We start from the raw sequence: 17131 nt of genomic DNA, 5'->3' as shown, positions 1-17131 counted from the left end.
AAGTGGCCAACTTCGGCTCAGGTCACGATCTCACGGTTCCTGAGTTTGCGCCCCATGTCAGGCTCTGTGTTGACAGCTCGGATTCTGTGTCTCCTTGCCTCTCTGCCTCTTCCCCACTTATGCACTCGCTCTCTCTCTCTCTCTCTCAAAAAAAATAAAAATAAAAAATACACATTAAAGGGTCTCCTGGGTGGCTCAGTCAGTTAAGTGGCCAACTTCGGCTCAGGTCATGATCTCACGGTCCGTGAGTTCGAGCCCCGCGTCGGGCTCTGTGCTGACAGCTCAGAGCCTGGAGCCTGTTTCAGATTCTGTGTCTCCCTCTCTCTGACCCTCCCGTCTTCATGCTCTGTCTCTCCCTGTCTCAAAAATAAATATAAAAAAAAAAAAACGTTAAAAAAATTTTTTAAAAATACACATTAAAACAAATTTTAATGTACTGAAAGCTGACTAAAAGTTACCGGATGAGTATCCTTCCGGGATTTCCATATGCTGTTTCTCACCAGACAGAAAGGGTTGCAAGACTTTGTATCTACCGCACCTAATGTTGCTGCGCAACAAAATATCCCCCAAAATATAGCAGTTACACTCAAAACATTTTGTACCTCTCACAGCTTTCTGAGGGGTCAGGAATTCAGAAAGGCTTAGCTGAGTGGTTTTGGTTTAGGATCTCTCACGAGGTGTCTGTCAGGATGCTGGGCTGGGCAGTGGTTATCTGAAGGCTTGACTGGGGCTGGAGGATTCACTTCCAAAGTGGCTGTTGGTGGGAGGCCTCAGTTCCTCACACAGGCCCCTCCAGGGGGCTGCTGGTGACATGGCTTTCCCCCAGAGTGGGTGATCCAAGAGAAAAAGAGAGAGAGAGCCTAAAACAAAGGCTGCAGTATTTTATAACCTCATATTGGAACAACATGCCATCGCTTCTGCCATATCCCGCACAGGCCAATGCTGGCACAATGTCAGAGGACACTCCACGAGGATGAGAGAAGCTGCCCACCCGCCTTTGGGACTCCTGAGACTCTCGGTTGTTCCAACACATTCCCCTTTCTCACTTAAGCTACTTTGCAAGTTTCACTCTGACTTGCAAGCAAAACAGCCTGAGATAAGACGAAATTCTGAGACTATTGCTCTGGATTTCTACATCTGAGAAAGAGAAAAGAAGAAATCCTTTCCACATAATTATTGGGAAGCTAATAGCACAAATCCAAAGCAAAACACAACAACGAGCAGCTTTATTATGGTTACTCTGCCGTAACAAATTATCCGGGAACTTAATAGCTTAAAACAATCATTTTATGTTGCTCACGGTTTCGTGGAATTTAGGAAAAGCTCAGCCAGGCAGCTCTCATTGGAGTTCTCTCATGCTATTGTAGCCAGACGTGTGCTGGGGATGCAATCTTAGGACTTCAGTCCAGCTTCTCTGGGCTGGACATGCGAGATGGCTCGCTCACGTGGCTGGCAACTGACTCAGGCTGTCCACTGGGAGCCCAGCCGGGGCTTTCAAACAAAACACCTCTACGTGGCTTCTCCAGCATGGCCACCTCAGGTAACTAGACTTCACGTATGGCAGCTGCTTCTCCCAGAGCAAGCACCCCAAGAACCGGGGCCGGGGCGGGGGTGGATGCATAGCCTCTTCTGACCCAACCTCAGGAAGGGTACAGCATCACTTACCCTGTATTGTGTTGGGTAAACCACGTCATTAAGGTCAACTCGGATTCAAAAAGAGGGAACATAAACCTCATCTCTCAATGGGAAGCTTGGGGATGGCCAGAGACGGCTGATAATCCCAAACAATCCCATGGCAAGCTCTGAGGGGAGAAATAATACGTCCCACATGAGAGTGACAGGGAGGGATCTTCTCAGTTCGAATGTATATATCCTTGACTAGAACACCCTGTCCTTTTGGTCCAGGACACCTGTCCTGGAAACATAAAGACAGTGACCAAACCATATTTATCAGGAAACAGTTTCAGATTAGAATAATAGAAAACTCAAGGCAAACTTCTGTAAACAATAAAGAAATTTACTGACACATATACCTGGAGGTTCCAAAAGATTAGCAATCTTTAGAGTTGGCCTAAGTCCGAGGTTCCGCATACATTTCCAACCATTCTCTGGCCTATCTCTCTTCCATCCTAGCTGGACAGAAAGCACGTGGCAGCTAGTCTGGCCCTCCTATTAGCACACAACCATTTCCGGAGGAAAAATGACTGGGCTGCTCCGTCCTGGGAGAATGCAGATAAATGAATGTTTCAAACGCACATAGCTAGCCTGTCTCCGTATTTTATTAGACCAAATATGACCAACGCTAGCCAATCACTGGGGACAGAAGTGGAATGACTCTTAAACCAACCAGACTCACCTGTAATCCCTAGGAATAGGATTACCTCCCATGCATGAAGGGAGGCTACCCGAACAAAATCAGGATTTTGTTAAAAGCGAGGAAGTAGATACTACGGGAACGACCAACAGTGCCTACCACGCTGCAGAAGACAGATTCCTAAAGCATCCAAATCAAGTATAATCTGTCTTTTGCTGCCTTTTTTTTTTTTTTACCCCACATGTGAATACAGAATCAGTTCTCGGCAAATGTGTCCCCAAATAATTCTGGGAGTCTCCAGGAAGCAATTCCCATGAGTTTACAGACACATGCAGTGAGTTGCCAGTGACACCTGTAGCTCCAGGGGTCTGCCTGCCACAGCCACCAGTTCTGCCAAGTCATTCTGTGCCTGTCAGGTGTATCCACCTGCCTCCAGAGTCCGTGCTCTGTGGACAGTTGCAACGCGGGGAGAATGTTCTTCTGTCTATTGGGAAGACAGCAAAGCAGTACTGCTTGGCCCATAGGGGAGCACCAGGATTTGTTAAAAGAGACGACTTTCATATTTTATTTGTCACATCCCCTTGCCCCAGGCCCTAGAATGTCCACAGAACACAGATATTATTCCTTGCAGGTCTTGGCAGGGGGCAATCTGAGGAACAAACCCCACCCTGTGCTCAGAATCGCCACCTCCTGCATTCAATAACCAAGGTTCTTGGGGCGCCTGGGTGGCGCAGTCGGTTAAGCGTCCGACTTCAGCCAGGTCACGATCTCTCGTTCCGTGAGTTCGAGCCCCGCGTCGGGCTCTGGGCTGATGGCTCAGAGCCTGGAGCCTGTTTCCGATTCTGTGTCTCCCTCTCTCTCTGCCCCTCACCCGTTCATGCTCTGTCTCTCTCTGTCCCAAAAATAAATAAACGTTGAAAAAAAAATTAAAAAAAAAATAACCAAGGTTCTTCTTCTAATCACATTTGTCATTGCTGACCCCCCACTTCCTTTAAGGCAAATTGTCTCCTAGGAGGCCCCCTGACCCCCTTGCAAATACACCTCTAATGGACCTACTCACCAGCTTGTTGGGCATCAGGCATTTGGGGACCCCAGTGGTCCAGCTTCATCTCAAGCAGGGACTCCCAACTTGATGTCCAGCCACGCACATTCACTGAGGGCGAGTTCTTCCCCCCTCACACCTCTGCTTGCGCCCTATGATCCGGTCACCCTGGGTCGTTCCACTCATGCAGATGGAGAATGCCATCCTATTACATATGTGGCACCTTGTAGGTGCCACACTTCTGAATTTCTCTCCCACTGCCGTCGTTACTGGAACTCCCGTTTTGCAGCCTAACTCCTTCACCTTGCAAATTTCTGCACCTGCATCAGGATGTGCGACTCAGCTCTGTAGTTTCCGTGATCTCTGTGAGATCAGTGTTTGTCAAGTTTAAGTCAGTGACTCTCAGAGCATTTGGCTTGAAAGATATCAGGCTACCCTTCCTCAAGGGGAGCAAAACGAAACAAAAAAAAAAGCATTGCCCTCGGGTCTCTTCTCGAACAGGGATCCTGGGCATTTTCCCCGGACAGACCGCATCACCAGGACCCCGACACTGGCCACCGTCTGCCAATTATCATCAAAAGGCACCTCTTCTGCATCTCTCAGCCTCCTCGAGATCTTTCTACTGCCTGAGCTGCCCAACCCACCATCCACTCCTGAGGCCGTCAGGCATTTTCTCCCTTGGCTCAGCGCGGGGAACCAGATTTGGAGAATCTCTCAAATGAATTGGGGTTTTGTTCCATCCAACCTGTGTTGAAATTTACAGGACTAAAACAAAGGCACTCAGTGTGCCCCGGGCTTGGCTTCGCCTGGGACACTAATTACCCAACAACAGCACACGTGGGAGAAAGTGGCCAACGCTGATTAAGGAGCCCCATGGGAAGGCACCGAGAACAATCTTTTCTTTTTCTTTCTAACGTTGCCTTTGTCTCTATCACCAATGGCCACTCTGCCTTCGCGCTGCTGCTGGGCATTCGTAAATACAAATGAGTCGCCAGGCGGACACCTGGTTAGCACGGGAGCCCTCAATGCACTGGGTGCCTGCCATACGCTGAGTCTGGGCGAGATTCTCTTTGTACATGAGCACTGGTCCTCCGACAATTCTGCAAAACAAGCAGCAGCATCCCCACGTGAAAGACGAAACAACAAGAGCCCGAAGCCACAAAAGGAGAGAGAGACTAAACTAGATTATAACACAGTTCTGGCTCAGAAGCCACGGCCCATGCTTCCAGAATAATCCAGAAAGTGTGGTTCTTCCCAAATCCGACAATCGTGGCCTTTTACAGCTGGAAAGGACCTTGCTAGAAATCACCATGTTCAGCCAAGGCCCAAGACGATGAACGGACTCGACCAAAAATACGCATCATGACTGGCGTGAGCTTGAACTCGGGTCTCAGATTCGGGGGTCAGCACTCTGCGCTCTCTCCCTTCTCCTTGCTCACCCATCATTGTCTTAGACTTCCCCAAAGTCGATCTCATCACCGACTGCTGACGGGACTGGGCTATGCTGAACAAGCAGATTTAATTAATTCTGGGGTGGCTAGCATCTCAGTAAATGCAGCCAAAAACAAGTATCAGTTTTCCAGCTGCAGAAGGAAGAATCTGTAAGTAAGTTTCAACTGGAGGCATTGGCAAGATCATGTGCATGGCGGGGGAAAATGGCCATCTGGTTTTTTCCGCCCAGCTAGAGTAACTTTAGAGTAACCCTTGGAGATCCTAACATACTCCCACGGACTACGAGGCGCTCAGCAATGTGCTGCTGGGACTCGTGTGTCCCAGGCCTTGCGGCTACGTGGCGAGATGCCTGCCTCTGTGCTCACCATCCGCCCAGCACTGCGGTGAGTTGGGGGTCTGACGCAGAGAACTCAGGTGTATACTAACATAACCAAGAGCTTTGTGGTAGGAAGGAAAGGCCCTGGAGGGAAGACCAAAACCACAGTAAAATTCACAAGGACTAGCTAGCCCTCTTCCCCAAGCCTGAGCAAATCAGGTTGAACCAGATGAAAATCAGGGCGAGTCAGATCAAGTCTGCCTTATCCCTCCCCGGTGTGTCTGCATGGGAATGGGCATCACAGGCACCAGGCAAACAGATTTGTCTCCTCTGTGGCGTGTAAGGTGGCCGTGAGTGGAGAAGTCTGTTTCCAACCCTAGTGCAGAAAATCCAAACCCTCTGTATCAGAGGTAGGAAATGCTGAGGTCAAACCTTATTAAACTCTCCAAGAGAACAAAATATGGGACAAGGAACCCTAAACAGACTTCTTTTTTTAACCCATTAAGGGCAAGGTAAGTGGCGAAGGTCTTAAATTATCATAAGAAACGCTGAATTTAAACATCAGTCGCCATGGAAAGAGTGACCAAGGTTAAATCAGTTCAATTCAGTTAAGCTGGAGAGAGGATCGGGGGTTAGTGTTGACACAGTGCCCTGCTGCTTAGATTCTAATCTTGATTCAAACTCTTACGAGATGCCCGACTTAGGGCAGGGCACGTGCTCCCCATGTGTCACCATCACCCACCATGTGAGAGTCACAGCACTGGCACTACCTCACATTGTTGCTGGAATGAGGTTCTAGAACATTCCGTGTTTAAGGCATGGGGTCTCATGACAACTCTATGAGGTAGTTACTCCAATTACACACATACGCGCGCATCTACGTATACACGCACACGTACACACACACACACACACACACACACACACACACACACTGCACAGAGGCAGGACACGTCCACCATCACCCAGGTAATGGTAACAGGAGAGTGGTAAACAGGAGAGTGAGGATCTGAACCAAGCCAGCGGTCAGACATCTGTCATTCACGTAAATGTTTACCCCGGTGCCTGGCACCTCCAGCCCTCAGTAGCCTTCAGCCTCAGTATTGTTCTGATAGGTCCCGAGATGTCAGGAATCACTGCCCAGCCGGACCTCTCTGCACATTTGGCTGGGACACTGAGGCCAGGCCTGTCTAGAGACCAACGGACTCACTGGATGGCTGCTTTGGGCTTTCTCCAGCCATCAGATGCAGAGTCATTGCTCCTGAAGCCAAGCCTCTAAAGCAGGGCGGACACAACGCATGGAAAGTAGGGGGCCAATCAGAGCTCCAAAGATGATTCTTTAAAGTCTGGACGCAAGCTTACAAAACGTCACCTTAAAAATACAGTTAGATTCCACGCAAAGCGTTGGCCCCGTGTGTTCCCGGGAGAGTGAGATGTCTCCTGATGCTCAGACAGGCAAGTGGCTTCCGGGCCAGGCACCAGCTGGGCCCTCCCTTCTTTCAAATTTGTGGGACCTCAGCTGGAGGCTGTGACTTAAAGGAGCATGGGCCACGGTCTGTGCCTTTTGTCCCCCGGGGCAGGCTCAGATGGTTTCAAGCGATGACTCAGACCTGGCATAACCATGCGTGCACCCCACAGCTGCTCCTCTCAGTGCACACTACCACCCACATGCGCTTGCACAATGAGCGTGTTTCACCAGGAGGCCCAGGTGCCTGCCAGCATTGTTTATCACCCGTGTTAGAAAAACCCATGGGAACCTGGCTTTCCTGCCAGCCGGCCAGGCCTGGTTCCTGCTCTTCAGGACTTTCTGACCGAATGTGACACAGCAGGGCTTTACAAGTAGAATTTCTAAACCCACACGGCTAAAGAAATACATGAGGGTGGCGATATTCACCTCCTTCTACTCAGCCACACTCTTTACTCCACAGTAAATAAAGATGAAGGGCGCCTGGGTGACTCAGTCGGTTAAGCCTCCGACTTCGGCTCAGGTCACGATCTCACGGTTTGTGGGTTCGAGCCCCGCGTCCGGCTCTGTGCTGACAGCTCGGAGCCTGGAACCTGCTTCGGATTCTGTGGCTCCCTTTCTTTCTCTGCCCCTCCCCTGCTTGTGTGCTCTCTCTCTCTCTTTCTCAAAAATAAATAAATAAACATTTCAAAAATTTAAAAGAACAATAGTAATAGAGATGAATCCCAAGACGCTGCGTCAATCATCATTATAATTTCTACCGAACTTACCCAGCCTGGCCCCTGCAGTCGTATCCTTTGCTCAGACCACGTGTGCAACAGCAGAGGAAACGTTTACCTACGAGCATCTGAGAGGCATCGCAAGGCCCGGGTCTGAGGCCACAGGAAGGCATGTGATAAGAGAAGAGATGACCCCAAAGCTCCCACATGGGCGATACGGAGAACCAGCTCGGTCTCATGGACCCCGTGACTCTCCCCAGGGCTGAGCCAGCATTTTGCCTCGCTCTCCCTTAGAAGAATAAGCAACAAGGACAAAGCTTACTAGCCAACAGGGACCGTGTTTCTCCAGTAACACTCACGCCTATCACATTGGTTATTATTAATTCTCGCAACAGCCCTGGAAATAGGCTGTAAGTTTGCAACTGATGGATAACCAGTACAACTTTTCCCATTTAAAACGATGAGCAATGGGGCCCCTGGGTAGCTCAGTGGGTTGAGCGCCCCTGACTCTGGGTTTCGGCTCAGGTCATGATCTCCCGGTTTCGTGAGCTCAAGCCCCGCATCCGGCTCTGCACTGGCAGTGGGGAGCCTGCTGGGGATTCTCTGTCTCCCTCTCTCTGCCCCTCCCCAACTCGAGCTGTCTCTCTTTCTTTTTTTTTTTAATTTTTTTTTTGACGTTTTATTTATTTTTGAGACAGAGAGAGACAGAGCATGAACGGGGGAGGGGCAGAGAGAGAGGGAGACACAGAATCGGAAGCAGGCTCCAGGCTCTGAGCCATCAGCCCAGAGCCCGACGCAGGGCTCGAAGTCACAGACCGCGAGATCGTGACCTGAGCTGAAGTCGGACGCTTAACCGACTGAGCCACCCAGGCGCCCCTGTCTCTGTCTCTTTCAAAATAAATAAATACACTTAAAAATAAACAAATAAATAAATTAAATAATGAGCCATGTAGTCCTGATGAGCATTTTCATACAGAACTTGAGACAGTCACTAAATAATACCTGAAGTTCCGTGGGAGATGTCTGTATACTGGCAAGTTTAAAAAATGAAGTTTAAAAAGAAATATCTTCACCCGTACTTCATTTTTTGAAAAGCCTACGACAAACATTATGGCATGCCTACCCGGAGATGTTCACCTCAGTTATATTTAGATGGCTGGATTCCAACTGGTTCCTATTTTCTTCCTTCTGTTTATCTGTATTTTCTATAATGAAGAGATTCTAATGTGAAAAAAGGAAAGGGATTAAGTTTGTTCCATGGGTTCCCATAGGCCAGGACTGATGTGTGAGTCAGCGTTGTTAAATCAGTTCCCCAGAGAAACTCCACCGAGCAGCTGAGGCCTTCAGGAAGCCCTGTTGCAAAGCAGGAAAATTTAGGCCAGTGGTAAATGCTTGGCGACCTTTCTTTGTTCCCAGCTGGTGCAGATTTCTGTCAAGATGCTGATGCTCTATTCTTTAGAAGTCCCGTCCATATTTCAGGATGTGTCCTTCCCATCAAAGAGAGGGATGATGGATGCATTTGTATATGACTAAATTCTTGGTTCATAATTGCTTCTAAAGCAATATTTGCCATGGACAGAATCCTTAGAACACCATTAAAGAAGAAATTCAAAATAGCCTCCTATCTACCTAACTAGAAATAGCCATAGGTGTTATATCTGGTGTCTTTCCTTCCATTCATTTTATAAATCATTTATTTGCATAAAATTGACCACATAACTTGTTCACCTCTTCATTCTGAATGTGATACAAACATTTGCCATGCCTGTAAATATTTTTTTGAAGATATGATATTTCTAATTTTAATATGTATTCCTTTGATTTCTGGAAACATTATTTTCTTGTGCATACTAAACAATTTTGATTTTTTTCTATTATCAAATTATCTGCTAATATAATTTGGCTGTTTTTATATTTAAAGGTGTGTTGGGTTTTTCTTCTCATTTATTCGGGTCTTCTCAATTTTATTGCAAGTATTTTTTCAGCTTGGTGAGAGCTTTTAATTTTGGCTTTGACGTTCAATTAGCTTTTAATTTATGAGCATTACATCTATGAACAATTGTGTTTATGATTTTTCCACTTCTGTCATGCCTTCAAATTCTTCTACGTGCCTTAAAACATTTATTTCTCCCTCTTCCCCCTTTTTTTCGTCATCTCTTTACCTTTAGCTCTTTTTTTTGTTGTTTCACTTGGTGTTTTTTTAAATTCTTTTTCTATTCACAAAATTACTGAATTTCCAAGTTAGAAAATTTGAAAAACATTATCACTATAAAAAATTTTTCTGATCTAACCCATGGGATGACCACTGCTAATATTTTCCTGTGTATATTTGCAATTTTTTGTGCTTTTACATATTTTTAATAAAACTGAGTTTTAGATATACATATATATGTACCTATAGCTTGTGTCATCCTTTTTGTTTAACATTACATCATAAGTATCTTATTATGTCATTACATAGTCTTCAAAATTTTCTTTTGTGGGGCACCTGGCTGGCTCAGTCAGTGGAGCATACAACTCTTGATCTCAAGCTCGTGAGTTCAAGCCCCAGGTAGGATGTAGAGATTAGTTAAACCCAATCAATAAATGAGTGAATGAATGAATGAATGATTTGAATATTTCATTTATAAAAATATAAAGAAATATTTTATCCTAGGAATAATATGATATTTAACAAATACCTACATACTGGACCTTACGACAAATATGACTGAAATAACAATACTTGTTGGTAAATCTTTGTCTCCATATCTGTCTGTCTATCTGACTATCTGCTATCTCTCTGCCTATCTATCAACTACCTATCTATCTATCTATCTATCTATCATCTATTTATCTCTCCATATCTTTCCCTGGGATAGATGCCAAGACATGGAATCTGTAGGTCACAGAGTTTGAACGTTTTTAGAAGTTGTTAATAAATATCACTCTTCGAGAAGATCTGAATTCTTTTAAATTCAGACCAGAAATCTGTGAAGGTCCCTCCTCATCACACTCTCCCAAAATCAAGTGGTTTTTTTTTTTTTTTATCTTTGCCAATATCACAGAAAAAGAAAGTAACATTTCGTTTTAATTTGCATTGCTTGATTACTAAAGCAGCAGAATATTTTTGCATTTAAATCTTGACTCCATCTGGAATTTATTTTGGTGTTTGAAGTCAGGAGCAACTCTGACTCGATTCTTCCCACAAAGACCCAATACCGTTTGTTGAAAGATTCAATCTATTTCCCATTGTCTCATGTGTCCTTGTTTATATCCTAAGCTCTTACATAGATTTGAGTTTAAAGACTAACCACTCAGCCTATCACTAACAGGTCTCCTGGTTCGAGTACTGGAGGTTTCTACATTTTATGTATCTGACTATCATTTCATTTTTTATTCCTATCTCCCTCAGCCTGTGTAGTTTAGATTTATTTTGTCAAATTCCTCCCCCCAAAAAATTACATTGGGGAGTGTGACTCAGAATTGTGACTGGATTGTAAACTGGGGACAAACTAGTATCTTTGCATCATTAAGTCGGATTGGATGATAGATCTCCCTATCATTTGAATCTCTTTTAGTATCTCTTAATAAAATTGGGGAGTTTTCAAGTAAAGGTTTCACACATTTCTTGATAGTATTACTCCTATGATTTTTGTTGCTAGCTTGATACAATCATTTTCTCTATTATGTCTCCCTATTATTGTTTGACCTCATATATGGCAAAGCTAGCTATTAATTTTAGTATATTTTCTGGGCTGAGCCTTTTATAATCATAAGTGTGTGTGTGTGTGTGTGTGTGTGTGTGTATCAATTATGTTTCAGCATCAGTTGATATTGCCAGTTTGGTTTGGTGTCAGATGGCATGACCAATCAGAAGAATTTCCACATACATGGGGCGCCCGGGTGACTCAGTCGGTTAAACGTCCTACTTTGGCTCAGGTCATGATCTCATGGTTCGTGGGTTTGAGCCAGGGTCGTGCCCTGCACTGACAGTGAGGAACCTGCTTGGGATTCTGTGTCTCCCACTCTCTCTGCCCCTCCCCTGCTCACGCTCTCTCTCCCTCTCTCTCACTCACTCTCTCCCTCTATTTCTCTCTCAAAAATAAATAGATAAGCATTAAAAAAAGATTAATCTAGCTTTATAAAAGTATAGGGCTTTTTCCTTTTTTTTTCAGCACAGAAATTAGTTCTTCCTTAAAAGTTTAAAAAACACACAAATTTGTCTGGTCCTAGGATAAATTTTAGCCTAAGTCCTTTAACTGTTTTTACATTTCTTGTATGTACATTGATTTGTTTGGTTTTCATTCTTACATCAATTTTTATTTTTGCCAGCAAAACCATCCACCTCATTGAAATTTTCCATTTTTTCCATAGTATTAATTCTCTAATAATTTTAAAATCCCCTCCAAATCTATGATTACAGCTGCTTGTTTTTCTAAATTTCTGTCTTCTCTTTTTTTTTAAGTTTTCCAGAAATTCAACCAGAAAACCAGCTCTTAGTCGACTATTAATATCAATTACACTAGGGGGGTTCTCTCCTTTTTAAATCAGAATTTCTGATTAAATTACCATTTCTTTTCCACGGTTTGACTGGCATTCTTATTGTTATTTTACTTCTTTTCTTGAGATGAATATGCTAGCTATTTCTTTGTATTCTTTCTTTTAAAAAAAAATGAAATCATTTGGTGTCATCATGTTGCCACTAAGTAAAACTTGACCTACATTTCTTGTTTTTGATAGAAGTATTCCCTTCCTAATAATTTCCAAGTAAACTGTTAAGAAAATGGGTTTGAGTTCTGGAGAGGGCTGGGTGTTCTCTTGTTTTATTTCTTAAGTGATTGGATAGATATTTTTGTTTAATTTTTTATTATTAGTTAAGATTTTTATGGCATTGGAGTCAGAGAATGTGGCTTGTACAGTTTCCACAATCAGTTTGGAATCTGCTGATATTTCCTTTGCGGCCACATATCTTTTAATCACTTCTGACAAAAGTTGGTAAAGATTGTGGAACACATTATACTACTTTACCATTGACTTGTATTTTAAACACGGGTTGGCATGTATTCGGTTAGGCTGCTGAGTGCATGAAGTACGCTGTGGTGACCAAGCCTCAGGCTCTGAGATCAGATTCCTAGTCTGTCCCCGATTAGTGGTGAGATTCTCTAATCCTCTGGAAATAGGGATGATAATACAGCACACACCTTACAGGACTTTCAAGAAATAATGCATGACGCATGCCCAGCATAGTAATCGGGACAGCGTCCACACTCCAAAAGCACGTCCATGTAGAACATACAACATATCAACACAAAATGACTCCGTTTCCCATTTAATGCTTCTTGCCTTGAAGATCATTTTTGTGAAAGGGACACTGCCAACCCTGCTTTCTTTGACTCTCTGTCTCCTAGCCAGCCTTCATTCGTTATTGTACTTTCAATCTCACCACATTTTATTTCAGATGTGTTCCATGTTAACAGAGGATAACGCACTAGTTTTTCAAGACAATTTGAAAGCCTTTGTAAAGAGTGTAAATCACTTATTGTCTTAGCTCATAGTTGTCTCGCGTCAAATCATTTGGTGTATTTTCGCTGTGAGGCTGTCATGCTGTATTTATTTGCTGTCGTTTGCATGTATGGTCTTTTTTTTTTTTTTTTTTTTAACGTTTATTTACTATTGAGAGACAGAGAGACACAGAGCATGAGCAGAGAAGGGGGAGAGAGAGAGGGAGACACAGAATCCAAAGCAGGCTCCAGGCTCTAAGCTGTCAGCACAGAGCCCGACGCGGGGCTTGAACTCACAAACTTCGAGATCCTGACCTGAGCCGGAGTCGGTCGCTTAACCAACTGAGCCACCCAGGCGCCCTTATCTTTTTGTGTTTTAACCTACTCTAGGGTTGTAAACTTTATGATCAACATTTTAAAAATTCTACCAGTGGCTGCCTTTAACTTTGTTTTGCTTTGGTTTGTAAAATAGTTTTGTTTTACTTATTGAGGTGAAATTCACACAACATGGGGGCACCTGGGTGGGGGCTCAGTCGGTTAAGCGTCCGACTTGGGCTCAGGTCATGATCTCATGGGGTCGTGGTTTGAGCCCCACATCGGGCTCTGTGCTGACAGTACGGAGCCTGCTTGGGCTTCTCTCTCTCCCTCTCTGCCTCTCCCCCTCTCGTGCTTTGTCTCTCTCTCAAAAATAAAAATAAACATAAAAAAATTTTTTTAATTCACACAACATGAATGGACCATTTTAAAGGGAACAATCCGGTGACAATTTAGTGCATTCGCAATGCTGCACAACCACCACGTCTATCCCTGTAGGTTTTATCAGGAGGGTTTTCACTTTATGAATCTCATTCCCCAAGTTGGCATTTCCCTGAGTAAGATGCCCCTCCTCCTTCCAATGTTTCTGTGTTACAGCTGGAATTTGCAACCCATTCATAACAATTCATGGGGGGGGGGGGATTAAATTTCTTTAAACGCTATCACTCCTCTCACAAATTACATCGGTTCTAGCCTTCCGATTTTGAATCTCAGAAATGTGTATTCTGTTTCCTCATAGAGTGTTATGGGTGCACTTGTGTCCCCCTCAAGATTCCTATGTTGAAGTCTCAATCCCAAGTAGCTCAGAGCGTATCCGTATTTGGAGATAAGGTATTTTAAGAAGTAATTAACTTAAAATAAGATTATGAGGGTGGGCCCTCATCCAATATGACTGGTGTTCTTGGTAACACTTCACTGTATATCCCTAGCACCGAGCTCAGGGATGGGCACATGCTAGGTGCCAACAACAATTTCCCAAATTATTAAGTGGAGCACTGGATACAGGAAAGACATTCTGATGTTGCTACCTGTGTTGTTCTCAGTATGACACGTGCATGCTTGGCCCAGACGGTTTTCATTTCCACAGAACAGATGAATTTTACTTCCATTGCTCTGTTTTGGCCCTTAGCCTGTATTTTGAAATGTCTTGTTAATGCCAATTATGACAATGCCCACTAAAAATCTGGCTGGCGGGCAGCGAGTGCCGTTTGAGAAAAGCTTTTTTTTTTTTCATCACTCAGACAAATTAAGATGAAATCCACATATCATGAAGGTAAACATCCCTTGTTCAAGCCCCCCCAAGCCCCAAAGCTATCTCCGGCCACCACGATTTGCTTAAAATAAATGAATCCAGCTGGGAAGGATTAATAGGTATTTTTGCACACGTACAAATCTAGATAGTTCATAAACATGTATCCCGCGAAGCCCCCATCCTCAGATCCTGTGGGTAATTAAAAGCACACCAATGCACCATGCTGAATTTTCTGCCAGTAGTTTGCAGGGGAGAAAATAACTATTCTGACAATTAGACCCAGAGCAACGTGCTCCTTGTCAGGGAAGGGCAGAAGATGCCTGTGCATGCTTCTGTGTCACCTTTTAATGGCTTAATTAATTTGCACGCTGATGGAAATCTCCAAATCAGTCCAGGAGCCCACCTGTATAAAAATGATGAATGAGACTTATGTGACTTTTTTTATCCTGGGGGCTTCAGACCCGGCTTCATCTGCATATTAGAAACCCTCTGTGTCTCTTCCCCAGAAGCTGGCGGCTTTCAAGAGCCATTCATAGCACAAAGCTATTGCTCTACATTCAAATACTCTTATTAACACAAAGCCCACGTATTCCACCCGGTAGTTGGGTCATCATTTGTGTACAGACCATTCTCTGCCCTTCATGATAGTCTTCGATATTTTTTTGATCCAATATTAAAAAAGCACTCCTTTCTAGTATGGGAATGAAATCTATCTGAAACCAATAATGCCTCTCAAAACTGACACGTGGGGACCTGTCTCCTGCCTCAGGGCTTCTTCACATTGTGCCCTCCTCGCAGATCCCTGCCTAGACTCTGCCCTATTGTCAATCAGGATTTCTCACAGCTGTCAGGAAGCCAGATAAAACTCTTCGCTTTGGCAAGGGTCCTTTAACCCCGCACCCCACAGCTCAGCGGGCAAAAATCCCACCAGCAGGGCGGGATCCCGCAGAGGCAACTTGGGGCAAGGAAACATAGTAACCAGTCACAGATGTGTATCTTCGGCCCAATAACACATGCAAAATGTAAACAAGTTTTGGTGGGGGAGGTAATGGGGGGAGGTAGGGTAGGGAGGGGATGATATTACGTCTTCCTCTTTGTTTTCCTCCTTCAGTCCCCTGCTTCAACTACCATTTCAAAAATCACTTAAATGGCATTAGATATGAATCCTACCCTCCAAGGACAGAGGGAGGGTAAAAGCGCAGGCAGGAAGTAATATTTAAGGGGCACCCACGAAGTGCCCAGCAGATTGCGACGCCCACGTAAATTTCACAACCAGGAGAGATTGGTCTGATCGTTCCCTGGTGATATGTCAAGAATCAGCAGCCCAGACGTTTGCAGAAAGCCATCCATCATGCAAGAGAGAGGGAGAGGAGCCACAGCAAAGATTCCAGAGCTGGGATCTCTCTCTCTCTCTCTCTCTCCCTCTGCTACTCTGGGCACCTTTTCCTTCGTCCCTCCTGCCTGACTTCCAGGATCAGCGGACCCAGGCAAGCAAAGCCTGCTCTACTTGGGCGGCCCCAAAATTCTAAGGCGCCAGCAGGAACAAAAAATACAAAGGGAGCCGGTGGCCTTTGTAATCACTGTTCCTGCTAGGAAACCGCTTCTTGCCTCCCTTGTGTTTCTCGGAGGCTGATTGATACACTTGGAGCGGAAAACCCATGAGAAAGTCCCTTTCCCTCTCAAAATTGAGGGCTTCCAGTGGGCTCGGCTAATGTGCCAAGACCACCCTCCCCAGCTTTCCATGGTGAATGCCTGCGTGGGGCAGGAAGTGAGCCTGCCAAGCCCTGTTCTCAGTGCAACACCCCTACCCCCATCGCCGGCAGGCACCAGGTTCCCATGCCACTGCTGAGCTCCTCAGTACTTTCTGAAGGCTGGGCCATGATGAATATGTGAGAAAAACAAACATTTGTCCGGGGGGTTGGGAAAGAAGGGAAGGGAAGCTGGAAGAGAGACTCCCCCAGGCAGGCCTGGGAAGCCCCAGGGGTCTAATTGAAAGGGTTTAAAATAGTAAATTTGAAATCGAAACCCAGATGGTGCTTTTTCTAAGGAAGCAAGCCACTCATCAAGCCGATTCTGTCGCTCAGATCACCTTAAAAACGGCCACACGGAGCAAAACGTTCCCCCACCGCGATCGTGCCGCCAAATCCCATTTTGGTCACACAGCTGAGAGGAGGAAAGCCAGGAGCAAAGTAGGGGTCACTGGGCGGAGGGGGGTGGCTTTTTCTCCCTGATTTGCTATCTTGGGGCGAGCGGTGTTCGGGGATTTTATTGGCTCCTCGTGAACCCTGGCATTGGCGTCAAAATCCTTCCCTGAAAAGAGGACCCAAAGGAAAATGAAAAGGGAGGACATCGAAGCCAAGAGGCACAGAGAAATCTAACAAGGCAGATTTGGAGATGGGGGGAGACAACCAGGTAAGCGGTGGCCGCACCTCCCCTGCCCCACCCAGCTCAAGCTGTCTTGGTTTGAAGGGTCCTAAAGGGAAACATGAGCAGGGCCCACAAAGGGGAGGCTCAACAAGTGTCCTTGAAGCCGTGGACATTCCTCCAGGGAGGGGCGAACCCGCCGCCATTTTTATTCAGCTTTCATTTCACTTGCTCCTGTTCAGGAGCCAAGGGGAAAAGAGAAGGAATTATGGGAGACGAGGGAATTATGAGAGACGGGAGGGAATTGTGGGAGATGAGGGAATCATGGGAGACGAGAGGGAAGTCTGGGAGAGAAGAGAATGCTGGGAGAGGGGGAATTATGGGAGGCGAGGGGGGATTATGGGAGACG

At 45.3% G+C, this 17131-nt stretch overlaps 1 protein-coding gene across 4 annotated transcripts in view; it reads right to left on the bottom strand.

The window, feature by feature from the left end:
* LOC121042451 (uncharacterized) overlaps positions 1-7019 on the bottom strand; it is a 91167-nt gene extending 84148 nt beyond the window's left edge. For 2 of the 4 annotated variants that reach the window (XR_005796209.1, XR_005796212.1), the window contains exon 1: positions 6497-7019. Coding sequence is in view for 1 of the 4 variants with exons in the window: in XM_040493755.1 (XP_040349689.1) it covers positions 3375-3389 (15 nt within the window). In the remaining 3 variants the exon portion in view is untranslated. Of the gene's footprint in view, positions 1-3374; positions 4239-6496 lie in introns of those variants that run through there. The other 2 variants (XR_005796213.1, XM_040493755.1) reach the window with 2 other exon arrangements.
* Positions 7020-17131: the final 10112 nt, after the last annotated feature.

The sequence above is a fragment of the Herpailurus yagouaroundi genome, unplaced genomic scaffold (assembly GCF_014898765.1).
Source record: "Herpailurus yagouaroundi ecotype Mexico unplaced genomic scaffold, PumYag 185, whole genome shotgun sequence".
Lineage (NCBI taxonomy): Eukaryota > Metazoa > Chordata > Mammalia > Carnivora > Felidae > Herpailurus > Herpailurus yagouaroundi.
Note: the sequence above shows the minus strand (reverse complement) of the source record. Positions and strands in the feature narration are given on the sequence as shown.